Source organism: Microcaecilia unicolor, chromosome 11, assembly GCF_901765095.1.
Source record: "Microcaecilia unicolor chromosome 11, aMicUni1.1, whole genome shotgun sequence".
Lineage (NCBI taxonomy): Eukaryota > Metazoa > Chordata > Amphibia > Gymnophiona > Siphonopidae > Microcaecilia > Microcaecilia unicolor.
The window spans coordinates 7,492,489-7,508,393 of NC_044041.1; the positions used below are offsets into that span (position 1 = coordinate 7,492,489).

At 41.9% G+C, this 15,905-nt stretch overlaps 2 protein-coding genes across 2 annotated transcripts in view; one reads left to right on the top strand and one right to left on the bottom strand.

The window, feature by feature from the left end:
• Positions 1 to 15,905, top strand: part of MED13L (mediator complex subunit 13L) — a 578,965-nt gene that overhangs the window by 119,434 nt on the left and 443,626 nt on the right. The window lies entirely within an intron of this gene.
• Positions 11,459 to 12,982, bottom strand: LOC115479706 (actin, alpha cardiac muscle 1). The gene has a single exon (XM_030217814.1). The coding sequence runs from the start codon at positions 12,844 to 12,846 to the stop codon at positions 11,713 to 11,715; it is 1,134 nt and encodes a 377-aa protein (XP_030073674.1). The 5' UTR covers positions 12,847 to 12,982; the 3' UTR covers positions 11,459 to 11,712.

Here is a 15,905-nt window from a genome sequence, read left to right on the forward strand (position 1 = left end):
GAACTCTATCAGATCTCTCAATTACTGTTCAGTTTTCGAACTTAATTTTCTATCAAATGAAGCTGAGAAAATAGTTGCTCAGCAGCTTCAGTCATTTCGTGGCTGAGTGAATGTCCTTCATCACTATCAGAATGGATTTAAACAAAGTTACTCTACAGAGCACTTTCTTCTAGTGCTGCTAAATTATGTTCATAGAAGATATGGGGGGGGGGGGATGAGGTCCTTCTTTGGCCTTTAGACCTCACTGCAGCCTTTGACTTGGTCTACCATTCTACTCTTTCACATTGTCTTGAAGATTTAGACATTGCCCTCCTGTCTTCTTCAATGAATTTGCTCACTTGTGTTGCTGCCATCTGCCTGCCTAATTCAGTCTGACTGTTCAGTTCTGTTCTGTGCGTGACATAGGGAGGTGAGAGAAGAAGACTGACAATCGCTGATGACATCACCCACTGGGATTTAAGCATCACTGGTTCCTGAGGTATAAAGAGACCATTACCCTCCTGTGTACTTCAGTGAATTTGCTCACTTGTGTTGCTGCCATCTACCTGCCTAATACAGTCTGACTGTGCAGTTCCGTTCTGTGAGTGACATCGGGTGGTGAAAGGAGGAGACCGGCGATAGTTGTTCATGTCACCTATTGAGATTTAAGTGATGCCGATTTCCTGAGGCTTCGTGCCAAAGGGGCATGTATTGTCCCTTCGTGCCACAATGCTGAGCTTGGTGTTCATTTTAGTTGTATGAGTGATAAATTTTTGAGTATATGTATAAATCTCCAAATCTCATAAATCGATGATGTGATGGCGAGAGGTAGGTATGGGGACTTGATGCCTGCCTCTAGTTGTCAAAGGGGTTTCTCTGGGGAGACTGATGCATAAAAGCAAGTGATGCTAAATAAGAAAGGGCCGTTAGGCTTAGGAAAGATGAAAATAAGATTAATAAATGCTAGCTTAGTACAAAATAACAGTATTGATTTATGATTTGCTTTTACTAGAAAATTATGATGTACTCTATATTACAGAATCTGGCTTCTAAAATCTAATTTAGTGAGTATTAGGCAATGCTGTCCTGTTGGCTATTGTTGGGAGTGGGACCTGTAGGTCATATAAGAGGGTTGGAGGACTGAGTGCTCTTTTATAAGAAGGATTTGGCCTTTAAACTGATCCATTGTAAGTCAACTGAATTTGTGGAGATATTGATTATAGCAAATAAGGAAATTGCTATTTGTGTATTATACTGTTCACCAGGGAAGTAACTTGCCAATTGCTCTCCTTTTTTAGATTTCATATCATCTTTGACTGTTGATTTAGAAAATCTTTTTATTTTGGGAGAGATTTTATGTGCCATTAATCTTTCTTCTTCTTTTTTTTTTCTTTATGGCATCAGGAAAAAAAATTGGTTTGATATGTTAGAAACATGTGGTTTTAAACCAATTGTGAAGGCAGCTACACATCGTTCGGGTCATGTTCTAGATTTAATTTTTGTCTCTGAAAAAGTTTTCCGTGCACTGTTAGCCATGCTGCTGGTACATGAGGTGGGTTATTCTGACTATTGTTTGATTACTTTTGAATTAAAATTGGATGTTTTAGGGCATTTCCAAGTAGATAAACCTTTGGAGTTACTAGTTAGACCACAGTTTTGCAATTTTTGGCAAGGTTAATTGTGAAGGTGGTGTTGAAGCAACTGTTGGTGCATGTAGAGAAATTACTGTTATTTGATTATCTTCAATATGGGTTTAGAAAGAACCATAGTGTAGAATTTTTACTATTGTCAATGATAGATGAATTGCATCGGCCTTTGATATGGTTGATACTAATATCCTGTTGAAGACATTGTTTGAGATGGGTCTGCAAAGCTGAGTGTGGAAATCTCCCATCATAATGTTTAGAGTTAAAACACAAGCTTCTGTTTCTGATCTTTTTTTTATTAAGCTGATGAGGTGTGCTACAGGGTTCGGCATTGTTGGCTCCACTTTTCAGTCTTTTTTTTGGGTCATTTCATTCAGTGTTCTAGGAATTAAAAGTTTCGTACAGAATGTATGCTGATGATTTGTAGCTTTCTTTTCTGAGGACAAGCAGGCCATAATTTTCACAATTGGGTAGCGTGATCTTGGTTAGGAGCTCTTAACAAGCTTCAAAAGAGCTTTTGTGGAGCACAAGTCACGTTCCACTCCATCTGCCTCGACACTGACTGCTGTGCAGGGCCCCTAGGCCGACCAGCGTCGTACCCGACCCCTTGGTGACATGAGGATTTGGCCGGCACCGAGGAGTCTTGATGATTGACTTCGGGCAAAGGCCAATGCGCATTGACATCGTTTGCCCTCGACACACAGGGATTCGGCACCTGAGAAGTGTCGGCACCGGAAGGACTGCTTCCCCTTCATTCAGGAGGTGCCGATATGTCAGTCTCCAAGCAGCTAGGACCAGGCTCCCATCTTGACTCCAGCAGTTCTGCAGCCTGTCTTTGAGCCAGTGCCCCACTTTTCCCGGTGTCGGCCCTCAGTGAATGCATCCAGGCCTTGCTGTCCGAGCTGCTGGATGGCTTATGGTGTATACCTTGCCTCTCGTTGCAGCCCCATTTGGCCCTCAGCCTGCTGTGCGGCCTCTGATGCCAGTGTCAACTGCCACCCAAGCCAGTACCCCCTCGAAATTGGTGAAGGAAGCTTCACCAGAGTCTAGATGGGTGCCGACTCTTCGATGTTCTTCTCGAGGACATGGTTCCTCTAAGTTGAGGCAGGCATGGTCTCAGCTCTCCCATTAGGAGGTTTTGACTGACACTGAAGAGGAGCGCTCATGTTTGTCAGAGGAGAATCCATGGTACTTTCGTAGGATGAGTCATTTGGCGTTCTCTGTGAACCCTTCCCTCCACTTGAAAGGAGAAAATCTCCACCGGAGAGCCTTTCTTTTCCCTCTTTTGTGAAGGAAATGGCTGCTGCTGTTCCATTTCCTTTAGATGTGGAGGATAAGCCCAGGGCCAAAATGCTCGAGATACTGGACTACAAGTCTCTTCGCGAAACTGTGTCTAGGTACTCCAGCAAGTTCTCGTCCAGAATTGGGAGTCCCCTCTGTCTGCCCCAGTACTGCCCAAGAAGATCGATACTATGTACCTGATTCACAGCATGCCAGGTTTTGATAAGCCTCAGTTGCCTCATCATTCCATGGTGGTGAAACCTGCCCTCAAGAGAGCCAGGAGTCCAGGCAGAGAAGCTAGAACCTTGGACTCTTTTGGGAGGAAGATTTTTCCAGGCCTCTATTCTTGTCACACATTCAGTTATACCAGCTCTTCACAAGTGTCTACTTGTGGAACTTAGTGTGTAAGATGCAAGGCTTGGCTGACTCTCTCCAACCTGATCAGGCCGAGTCACTGTGCAAGTTTGCCAAGCAGCAGAAAGTGTGTTGTAAGTTCTTGGCCAGGGGTACATGTGACACTTTTGATGTGGCATCCAGGATCTCTGCCCAAAGTATAGCAATGCACAGACTCTCATGGCTGTGTATTTCTGACTTGCAGCCGGCAGTTAGCAGAGGTTGGCGGATGCCCCATGCCGGGGTGCTAATATTTTTGGAGACAAGGTTGATATGAAGTCACTGACCAAATCAAAAAGCATACTGATACCATCTCTTCTCTCTCCCACCGGGCACCTTCTGCATCCACTTCCTCCTCTAGGAGGTCTTTTGGCAAGTTGAGGAGGGGTGCCTACTATTCTTAGAGGTGTAGGTATGCCACCTCCTCTCGCCAGACTGCTTAGGCTCAGCCCCAGTGTGCTCATTCCTGTCAACAGTATGCACCCAAGGCCCCTGCTGCTCCCCAGGCAAAGCAAGGGACGAGCTTTTGACTGGCTCCAGCAGAGCATAGCCACCCGGTTGAGGGGAGGCTGAAGTTTTTCCACAAAAGGTGGCCTCCTATAATCTTCAATTGGTGGGTTCTCCAAATAGTCTGTCACTGATACACCCTAAATTTGAATCAGAAACCTCAAAATTGCCTACTGAGAGTTCATTATTTCAGGTCTCAGCATGAGCAGGTATGTACAGAGGAACTCTCAGCCCTTCTGAAGGCCCATGTGGTTGAGCCTGTTCGACCAGGGGAAGAAGGGTGGGGAATTCTATTCCAGGTACTTCCTCGTGCAGAAGAAGACAGGGTGGATGCGTCTCATCCTAGACCTAAGGGCCCTGAACAAATTCCTAGTCAAAGAAAAGTTCAGGAAACCATCCTGAACTGTTTCCCTAGGCACCCTTCTTCCGATGATTCAGGTACATGGTTGGCTATACTCTCTGGACTTCTAGCTCACTGGAATTATCTACTATTTTGGCTGGGGACACATCACGTCCAGTGCCACGTGTTGCCCTTTGCCCTCGCATCAACTCCCAGGGTCTTTACCAAATGTCTAGCATAGTCGCAGTGTCACTATGCAGACTGGGAGTTCATGCATTCCCTTTTCTCAGTGATTGGCTTGTTCTGTACAGCCAGTATTGTTCTCTTATATTAAACTTGAGACTGAAAAAGGTATGTGCTCATTTTCATAGATTTACTAAAGGATTACAAGACAAGTTGTGAGTGGAAAAGGGTAGTGGGGCTCATATTTCATTAGCGAATATTAACATGTCAGAAGGGAGGAAACTGCGTTGGTCATTTAACCATTCAGACTTCCTTAATTTAAGCATCCCTAGTTACTTTCTGGGAATCAGTTTGGATTTATAGCTCTCCTAAGTATGTATAATTGAAGATCCATTACTGTATCTTCTGGAGAAATCTGAGGTTATGATGCCTGTCAAGGTAAATCCAGAGTGTAACTGTTTTAGGATAAGATAAGCCAGTAATCTGTTAGAAATGTTTTTGCTTCAAATTTTGTGTAAAATATATTTTCAAGATTGAAGTTATATTTAACTTTGAGGACTCCTGATTTATATAGAGCAAGTCCTCGAAAAAATGAGTTTTGTTATTAATGACCTGTTTATGTCTAAAAAAATGGCTGGATCTTTATTTGATTTGCACTAAAATTTCTCTGAGCCTAGGAATATTATTTGTATAAACTGGGTTATTCTTTTGTGGTATCTGTAATAAATTAGGTTAAATTTAGCTAAAGGTTTTCCACTGCATATTTTTGTATAGTGATATAAAAGAATAATGTTTGTGATCTACATTCAGTCAGATGAATATACAAAGAGTTTTGTAGTCTTAGAGGATAGTTTTGTCATAAGGTGCCTCTCTCAGGGGCAGTTTCTCCAAATGGGTGTGTATACCTTTGGGCAATGTTTTAAGCATCTATTTCTGCATATAAAATACTGGTTTGTCACAAAAGGATTTATAAATTTACAGCTTCACACACCAAACACTAAAGCAAGTGAACCACCGTGAATATGCAAAGTTTCAGGGAAGACATATATAAACTTTAGCTCAGGCACATTTTTACTGAAAACTTTGCAATTGCTGGTTATATTCAGCAAACAAAAATTGTAGCAGTTAAATTGTGTAGCCTGAAACTCTGTTATAAATATTGATGTTGCCTTCTGACCCTGTACAGTGACTACAAAGGTTGCTGTAGACCAGAACTCACGTAACAAGGATGCTACCTAGGAGAAGGCAGCACCGTAAGTATTGCAGTGGGCCTTAGAAAGCCAATACACCTATTGGGAAAACTGAACAGGCAGGATTACTAAAGGATCCCTCTATAGAAATATCGTGCTAACAGAATAACTAGCTTCGGTCACATAGATTATTTATTTATTACATTTGTATCCCACATTTTCCCACCTATTTGTAGGCTCAATGTGGTTTACATAGTACCGGAGAGGCCTTTGCAGGCTCCGATGTGAAAATGTACAGGGTGATGTTGTGGTAAGATCAAGTTCATGTGGCACAGCCAGATTATTACAGATAGACTCTCACCACATATTGAATAAGTTAACACAAGCAAAAATAGAAATGTGTAGATGAAAATTTAAAAAAAGCCAGGCTCAGATGCTTTTCCTCCTGTAATGGATATAGAGATAGCAGATGCACATTCAAAAACTTATATATTCCAGTCATAAAATTGAAAATACAATTTTTTTTCACCTTTGTTGTCTGGCAATTCTATTTTTATAATAGCGTTGGTCCCAGTGTTTGGTTTTCTGCTTTTTTCGATCTGCCTTTTTAACTCTGTTTCCATGGTTTCCTGTCCATTTCATATTTCTTTTCTCTTCATGTTTCTTTTTCACTTCCTTTTCCTACTTTCATTTCTGACGTGGATCTTTTCCTTTCAGCTTTCTTCCATTTATTTTACTGCTTCTCTATTCACATATTTTACCCATCCTTCTTACCATCCGCTCACAAAAACGTAAGAATTGCCATAGTGGGTCAGACCAAAAGTTTATCTAGCCCAGTATCCTATTTCTAACAGTGGCCAGTCCAGGTGACAAGTATCTGGAAGAATGCCAAAATGTAGCAAGGTTCCATGCTACTTACTCCCAGGGATAAGCAGTGGCTTTCCCCAGGTTTATCTTAATAATGTATGTGCTTTACCTCCAGGAATTTGTCTGTCTTGTTTTTAAACACAGCTGCATTAACTGCTTTTATGATATCCTCTGGCAATGAGTCCCAGAGCTTAACTAAACGTTGAATGAAAATTATTACGTCATGTCCTCTGGTCTTTGTACTTTCGTTTTAATAGAGTAAACAATTGATTCAAGAATTTTGTAGATCTTCTCTAAGCTGAAAAGCCCTAACTTCTTTTGCCTTTCTTCATATGAGAGGAGTTCCTTTCCATTAAGCATTTTGGTTACCCTTCTTTACCTTATCTGATTCTGCTCCCTCCAGTACAGATTCCTGTTTTTGAGGGTTATGATGCCTCAGGGCCTTCAGCCTGTGCATTAGCTCAGAGGCTGTGTACTTACCTTTTCTTTTGCAGCTCCTTCAGTGCTTCCTGCCTAGGTGGAGGAGGATAGAAAGTAGCCTGCTTCTACCTGAGGGCAAACTGAGGCCTGGGGGCACTGCCTGTGCCAAATATTTGCCAGGTGAGATGGCTGCCTTACTTTGCGTTGTGATAGAACTGCCCTAGCTTGGAAACAAAGAAACCAACAAAAAAATACACAAGATGACATGAATATATAGTGGATGAAGTGTACCATATGGGTTAGTTTGCACAGAATGAAGCCAATTTGCTGCTACTCAGATTTTCTTTAAGAGCTAATTGAAAGAGCTTAGATGGGTCTTGAGGCTTTCATGAGAAATCTGAGACTACAGATCAGAAAGTGCCTATGAGTTAGTGAATTTCTGTTCCAGAAAGTACCAGTGTGTCATCAGCTGTAAAGGCTGCTGAGTTAGCAAGATTGAATATTTGACGTTTGTGCTGTAAACTACCTGGTGCAGTCGGTAATTGGCTTCACATGGAAATGGCAGGTAGTACTGGTATTGGACTTAGCTTTTAACATTCATGCTGTTGCCCAATAAAAACCTGCACAATGTTTGAATATTTGTAACTGAATAAAAGCCTCCCTCGCTCTTTTAAGCAGCTGAGAGAAGTTATAGGTTTTAAATGAAGTGTTTCAGGATTATTGAGCTGGCAGTGTAACTGATTGCTCAGAGCTTTAAACTTCGTGAGCACAAATCCTGGTTCCACCATGAAGAGTGATTTTGGGGCCCTTTTACTAAACAGTGTTCAGGGCTAACGCATGCTTAACACAGGAAGAAAGGCTCACAGCAAAACACTGCACCATCTGGTTAACGCAGAATTAACGCAGGAGCATTTAGCACCTCTTAAATAGGACGCAGTAAGTTCTCCTGCATTAACTTTTCTCAGGTAATGTGTGTGAACCTTTCCGCAAGACCTCAGAAGAAACAGTAATTGAAAAATGGCTACAATACTGCATTAGAAGTGGGCTTAGCACACAGGAAAGACCCGCGTTAAAACATGCTAAGCCCATAGTTTTACACGGTTTAGTAAAAGGGCCCATTTTTTACTTGAAAATCATTTCCTTTTACAGTCAAGAAAATTGTTCCTTCTACATATGGAAATATAAAATGACCTTTCGTAGCCATCAAACATCTTGATATACTGGAACTGGAAGCAGTACAGTTTGATGCAGAGTCATACAGTGGTGATCAGGATTCAGATACATAGTAACATAGTAGATGATGGCAGAAAAAGACCTGCATGGTCCATCCAGTCTACCCAACAAGATAAACTCATAAGTGCTACTTTTTGTGTAAATATTACCTTGATTTGTACCTGTCCCTTTCAGGGCACAGACCGTATAAGTCTGCCCAGCACTATCCCCACCTCCCAACCACCAGCCCTGCCTCCCACCGCCGGCTAAGCTTCTGGGGATCCCTTCCTTCTGAGGAGGATTCCTTTATGTTTATCCCATGCATGTTTGAATTCCGTTACCGTTTTCATTTCCACCACCTCCCGTGGGAGGTCATTCCAAGCATCCACTACTCTCTCCGTGAAAAAATACTTCCTGACATTTTTCTTGAGTCTGCCCCCCTTCAATCTCATTTCATGTCCTCTCGTTCTACCACCTTCGCATCTCCGGAAAAGGTTCGTTTGCGGATTAATACCTTTCAAATATTTGAACGTCTGTATCATATCACCCCTGTTTCTCCTTTCCTCCAGAGTCTACATGTTCAGGTCAGGATACATTACATCTCTGCTCCAAAAAACTTACAAATGAAGGAACTAGTGTAATAGCTGCACTATCCTTGTGCACAGCAGTTCTCTCTCTCTTTTCTCACACGTTACCTTACTCCAAATGCAGTAAATGGAAAAATCTGAAATCCTTGGGACATACCTATCTAGTCTGGCTCTCAGGATATCACCAGTAAATATGCATGAGACAGATGGTGACTCGGCACAGGGAGACCTTCAACCAGACAGCCTCCATGTTGTGGCTGTGTCCTGGACCAAATACCGTATTTTTCGGACTATAAGACGCACCGGACCATAAGACGCACCTAGGTTTTAGAGGAGGGAAATAGGAAAAAAAAAATTTTCCTCTTTCCCTCCTCTAAAACCTAGGTGCTCCGGTGCGTCTTGTCCGGGTTTTGGACCTCCGTCCCGTACTTACAGGATTCCGTGTTCCCTGGTGGTCTAGTGACGTCGGGGCAGGAAAGAGCCCCCTCTTTCCTGCCCATCGCGCTGCTCTCCGTGCTTCTCAATGCTTTCCGACGGTCTCGCCATTTTGAATATCGCCGAGACCGTCGGAAAGCATTGAGAAGCACGGAGAGCAGCGCGATGGGCAGGAAAGAGGGGGCTCAAAGAGGGGGCTCTTTCCTGCCCCGACGTCACTAGACCACCAGGGAACACGGAATCCTGTAAGTACGGAACGGAGGTAAAAAAAACGCTACCTTCGGACTATAAGACGCACCCCCCATTTTCCTCCCAAATTTTGGGGGGAAAAAGTGCGTCTTATAGTCCGAAAAATACGGTACCTACCTGGTTCAGGGAAGCTGACCAAAGAAGTCAGTGCTTCCCAATAAGGGAAATAGTTTCTTATTTGGCAGACTGGTCCTCAGTGATGTGTCCTGACACTCTGCCAGGAGTCATGCGCTCTCATTTTCCAAATAGTGATGGGAGGGGGGCAGGATGCCTCCCCGGACCAAGTAAATAGTATTGGTTTGGGGGGGGGGGAGGTTTGTGCTGTTTGGAGGCTGCCAGGAAGCTGGGCTAGGATCCCTTACACCAAATATCCTGGGGGGGGGGGGGGGGGGGGAGGGGGCAGGGAGTATAGGGTACAGAGGAAATCTTGACTCGCTAGGCCACCAGGGAATTTTTCTGGAGTGGGGATCAGGGCTTTGATGGTTTCTTTTTCTTTTTTCACCCCATTTGTCTCCCTTCCTGTTAGCAAGTGAACCAGTCCCTGCTCATGCAATGACAGGAAGGGAAATACTGATTATATTGATGCTCACTGCAACAAACCATTGTAGATTATCACAGTTGTGTGTGCTGTGTGTGTTTTTTTAATGTCATATTTTAATGATAAAGTAAGTTGCGTTCTGTTATCTTACTGCATTGGCTACAAAAAATGTTTGAAGCACCTGCGTTAGAATTCTGGGCGTTGAAACTATGTGCACTGTTTTTAAAGCACAGCTTATTACATTAGTGGGTCCCTGAAGCAGTAGGACTTGTCATTGGGGGAAGTAGGATTTGAGCTTTGGCTTTCCAGTGCTCAGCTGATTACTGAACCATTAAGCCATAACTCTTTGTTGGCTTTGTCAGAGCAGTCAGTGTGGTTAATCCACTGTGCTGAAGTACTATGTTCAGAGGGGGGAGAGGGGGAGAAATGGAGCATGCCTTAGTTTGGTAGTCTCCTGTAGGAAGTAGGACCTGTACAAGATTATCTGTTGGGAGGTGCCTGTTTTATTTGTCACTGTTGCTTGACTCTTTAGCCACTGGAGTAGTATCTGCTTCTGTGCTAACGTAAAACTTGAAGGGCTTAACAAGAAAATTCTCTTTTGAATTCCATTGATTTAGCTGCTAAGATGATATCTGAGATATAAATTAAATACCAGTGGCACCAGTTGGGACCTGCCATTCCATTTTCAAATAAAGCTTGGCCAAATTTTGCTCTCCCCAGTACTGGAAAAGAGAAGCTTACTCACCTTTACTTGCAATCACTGAAAACCTGCTTATTTTTGAGCAAAATATAGTTGGACACATAGGAGCCAACTTTTCAAAATTATTGGGGGTGCTAAGCCCAATGGAAATAACCCCTCACTAGACCCCTACAAGCAATTTTCTTAATATTGGGGGTGCTCAAGCACCCACAGAGTCGGCTCCAATGGTTGGACATGAATAGTTAATTTTCGTTATGTACAGTTTACAAAAGTCAGCTTGATGGTATTGGAGTACTTAAAAAGCAGTCTTTTATAATATATTTCCAAAGAACATTTTATATATTTTTTTATGTGTGAAAGTCCAGTGTGATTGCATTTATTTAGTGAAAACCATTAAAAGATTTTGATAATCCATAAACTGTGTTCTAGTTTGCTTTTATGTGTGTGTATGAACAATGTCTTATGGTGGTCAAATTTCCCCTCATTTTATCCAGCAAAACCCAACCCAGCAATTGACTTTGAGGTGTATTTTCAAAGCACTTAGACTTACAAAGTTACATAGTAACCTATGGAACTTTGTGAGTGATTTGAAAATGAGCCACTTAGTGTGTATTTAACCTTGTTTGCACAGTGAGAGCATGCAGGCAGGGTCTGCTCATTCCAAACTGACTGTCACAGCTGCATTTTTCTACACAGCTACTTTGCTAGAGGCTCAGTAACTTCAGCTGATGAACCTTTTCAGAATATTTTCCTCTCCATTTCCCATCTTCCTACCCTACTTCTAGCTAAACCAGATGATTTCTTAGCTTGAAGAGTGAATTTAGTAGCAGAAATACTTAGAGTATATGATTAAACATTTCATTCAGTTTACTACGGTGAAAGCATGATTAACGAGACATGCTAACAGTTTTAGTGAGACTGCACAAAATGAATTGAAATGAGAATACATTTTCAAATGCTGTAAAATATTTATTTTCCTCTGTATTATCATATCGGAAATTGTTGCAAAGATAAAATCTAATTTTTTTTCAGTTTGATTTCTGCATTAAGATGCAAAAATGCCCTTTTTCTGAGATGTTTACAAAGTCGATTCATAACACACCAGTAATGTACATATAACATCTGACTTACACACACACACATACACACAAGTACACATATACTATACTGTATAAACACACTTTTTTAAAAGCATTTTCTGTGGACGATGGATGGCCCAGCTTCATCGTACTCTTGTTTGCTGATCCACATTTGCTGAAAGGTGGACAAGGAAGCTAGAATAGAACCACCAATCCACACAGAGTATTTACGTTCAGGAGGAGCAATAATTTTTATTTTCATGGTGCTGGGAGCTAAAGCTGTGATTTCTTTCTGCATTCGGTCAGCAATACCAGGGTACATGGTGGTTCCACCGGACAGAACGTTGTTAGCATATAGGTCCTTCCTAATGTCAATGTCACACTTCATTATACTGTTGTAAGTTGTCTCGTGGATGCCAGCAGATTCCATGCCGATGAAAGATGGCTGGAAAAGGGTTTCAGGACAGCGGAAACGCTCATTTCCGATCGTTATCACCTGTCCATCAGGTAACTCATAGCTTTTCTCCAGAGAGGATGAAGAAGCTGCTGTGGCCATTTCGTTTTCAAAATCCAAAGCTACGTAGCATAATTTCTCCTTGATGTCACGGACAATCTCCCTTTCTGCAGTGGTGACAAAGGAGTAGCCACGCTCGGTAAGGATCTTCATGAGGTAGTCAGTGAGGTCACGGCCTGCTAGGTCCAAGCGCATAATAGCATGAGGTAGTGCATAGCCTTCATAGATAGGCACATTGTGGGTCACGCCATCACCAGAGTCCAGCACAATACCAGTGGTTCGACCAGAGGCATAGAGAGAAAGCACTGCCTGTATTGCAACATACATAGCTGGCACATTAAAGGTTTCAAACATAATTTGAGTCATCTTTTCACGGTTGGCCTTTGGGTTGAGAGGTGCTTCAGTCAGCAACGTTGGGTGCTCTTCTGGAGCAACACGCAGTTCGTTATAGAAGGTGTGGTGCCAGATCTTCTCCATGTCATCCCAGTTGGTGATGATGCCATGCTCAATAGGGTATTTTAGAGTGAGGATACCCCTCTTGCTTTGGGCTTCATCACCTACATAAGAGTCTTTTTGTCCCATACCAACCATGACACCCTGGTGTCGTGGCCGACCCACAATAGATGGAAAAACTGCTCTGGGAGCATCATCACCAGCAAACCCTGCTTTCACCAGACCGGAGCCATTGTCACAGACCAGAGCAGTAGTTTCTTCGTCATCACACATGATTATTCTTCTGTTAACCTTTTCACTCTTAGCAGGGCTCTGTGTGCTTGGTCGGTTCTTCTTACCAGTGCTGGATGCTGCTGCTTGCCTCTCTCTTAAGCTGACTTTTTTATACTTGTTCCCCTCTCTTCTTCTTCCCAAGTTTAGGAAAGCCTTGCATTTCAGCCGGAATTCCCCACATCTTTTCCCCTATTTGGTTCTCTTGGGGCCTGAGCAGTGGGGGCTCTCTGTTAACTTGTGAAGCCATAAAAGGCAATGTCAGCTTGAGTCCCTGGGACTCTGGTCAGCTCTGAGTATGGAATGAGTGACTGTGACAGATTTCGCTAAGACAGCTGAGAGGAAAGGAACTCGCACTTTACCATATGTGAAGAAAACAAATAGGCAGGCTTGTCCGAATGCCTGCATTCGACTTCTTATGCCCATCCTTGGAAAACTATTTTTTAGGGGTGATAAGATATCGAAGGCACACACAACTGTTCTAACGTTGCAGGCTTACGTGAAGATATGCTTCTTTATTCTCTCTCTTCCACCTCCCTCTTTAGAAAAAAAGTTTTTTATGACCACAAAAGTCCTTCAAATAATTTCTTATGACTGTGTTTCTTCATTAAAATGTTTGATTTACACTACAGCAGTTAAAGAAAAAAGTGAATGAGGTATTGCATATGTGATAAAATGTTCCTGGCAACATAATTAAATAATTTTTATGTGACAGTATTTTGATAATGCCTCATGAATCTTTGATATATCCTGCTGATATGTCCATTTTGCTTAAGATTGTCTGACTGCAATTTTGTAGATCTCATTTATTTAGCAAAATTTATATGCCATTTTTTAGCATAATCAAACTAGCTCACATATTTTACATAGTAATAGTAAATACAGCAAGCATGATAGAGAAATTCCTCCTGTTGTGACATCACCTTCAGGATATGTACCTTATCTTTGTAAGAGCTGAAACAAACCATTTTGGATTTGAATTTGGTCTTAATTACTTGCCTTTCTAAATCTGAGCTTAGAGCAAGTTACTGTGAGATATACATGTTGTTTCCCTCCCTTGAGTTGTACCTGAGGTAGTGCAGGGTAAAATGGCTTGCCCAAAGAGCCTCAGGTTTGGAAAAGCAAGATTTGAGTCCTGTCTTTCCTGGTTTTCAGACTGTTTTTTAACTCCAGGGTTTGCATGAGATATTTGATGAGGCGTATTTATGCGGGGGAAGGCATAATGGGAGGGACACTGTGCAGTGAGCAGAATGAGCAGCAGTTAGGTAAGTGAGATTGGTGTGTGATAGAAAGCAGGTGAGGCAGTGTGGTGTACATGGAGAAAGAAAAAGGGAAGGTCAGAATGGTGAGTAGGTGGGCAGGAGGAGACTGAATTTCAGTGTGTGGCCATGGTAACAGACCATAGAAAGCAATGCAGTTTAATACATTAGTCTGGTAATATTCATCAGTGCATCAAAATTCACTTACCCTCATGCTCATGTGCAGAAAAAAAAAGAAAGAAAGTGTAATTTTGGGCTCGGCTAGCCTGTTTACCTTTTCCTTATCATTAATTAGGCTTGGCCTGAACTATATCCAGCTGAATGAAAAAGCACTGCAGTATTCCTGCTGGTAGATGATTCACCCTGGAGGCTGATTCCAAACTAAGACCATTTAAATTATTTTATAAAAAGGAACAATGTTCTGTACAACTGTTGTTTATAAATTACAAATAGAAAACAATAATAACGAACAACGATAATAACCCCCTCTGCCACTCTCTACCCTTCCAGCCCCAACAATGGTTGGCTTCTACTACCTCAAGGAACTGTTAAAATGTCCAGGGGTACAAAATACAACCTGTTCTGTATGCCCTAGGGGGGGAAAGAAATATGCCCTACGAAGAAGCACAGTTATGATTTTTAATCTGGGAATGAATAATAGGTCATCAACAATCTCAGGATTCAGTCTAGCTCTCCTGTCTTCCACAGTCCTTCCTGTAATAGAAAACATCCTCTCAGAAGAAATTCTGATAGCAGGAATGCACAGGATCCCCCATGCAAGTTTAGACAGTTTTGGCTAGCACTTTTGCTTGGATTTCCAAAAAATTAAATTATCATCATTTGCATCAGATGAACATAAATAACTGCCCAGTTCATTAACAATAGCCTTCAAAGGAGGTTTTGCTTCGTAAAAGTCACTCATAAAACTGCCAACATCCATTTTCATTCTTTTGGAAGGAGCTATTCCACAGATATGACATTTTCTGGGAATGTGAGTGTGGAGGATCCTGAGTTGTTGATGTTGATGGACTCGAGCCTTCCATTTTGGTACAGCCTTCTCAAAGATTTGGGTGCCTGTGTTTTTACATCATCTGGGAAGATAATTGGATTGTCTTTCAAACATGGGTGTAGAGGAGAGCTAACACTGTGTAGTGGATGAACAGGAAAATAAGAGTCAATTAAGTATTGGAAATGCTCCTTGATGCCAGCGATGGTGGATGAATCCGTTGCCGTAACAGTAAGATGCTTGAGCAACTGGGCTTGATTGAAAAGACATTGCATATAGTGGGAATCTGATCAGTAGACAAGACACTTATTGCCACATCAAAGGCAGACAAGATACAAATGATGTAATTTAACAGTGCTTCATTCACAGGCAGATGATCAAAAGCCCCACATTGTTCCAAACAGCGCTCTAAATATAACTCTGGAACAGCATGGGGCTTTCCTGTCCCTATCATCAGAGATAATTTATTTATATATTAGGATTTATTTACTACCTTTTTGAAAGAATTCACTCAAAGTGGTGTACAGTAAGAATAAATCAAACATAAGCAATAGACAATTACAGCAGTAAAAATATTCAAATAACAGTGCAAAGTATGGCACTGTATACTACTTAAAATGTCAACACAGTACGTAATAGAACATTTTAATAGACAGTGTAGGGTATAAGGAAAGTTGGAACATATAGATAGGTAAGAGAGTAAGAAGATTTAGAAAATAAGGTGACTAATTTAAAGAAAGTTGCACATGAGGTCAGAGAGATGATTAAATGTTATCTCAGCTAGGATAAGAGTGGAT

Coding starts and splice junctions, on each gene's coding strand:
- LOC115479706 (XM_030217814.1), bottom strand. CDS start 12,846: ATGTGTGATGACGAAGAAACTACTGCTCTGGTCTGTGACAATGGCTCC.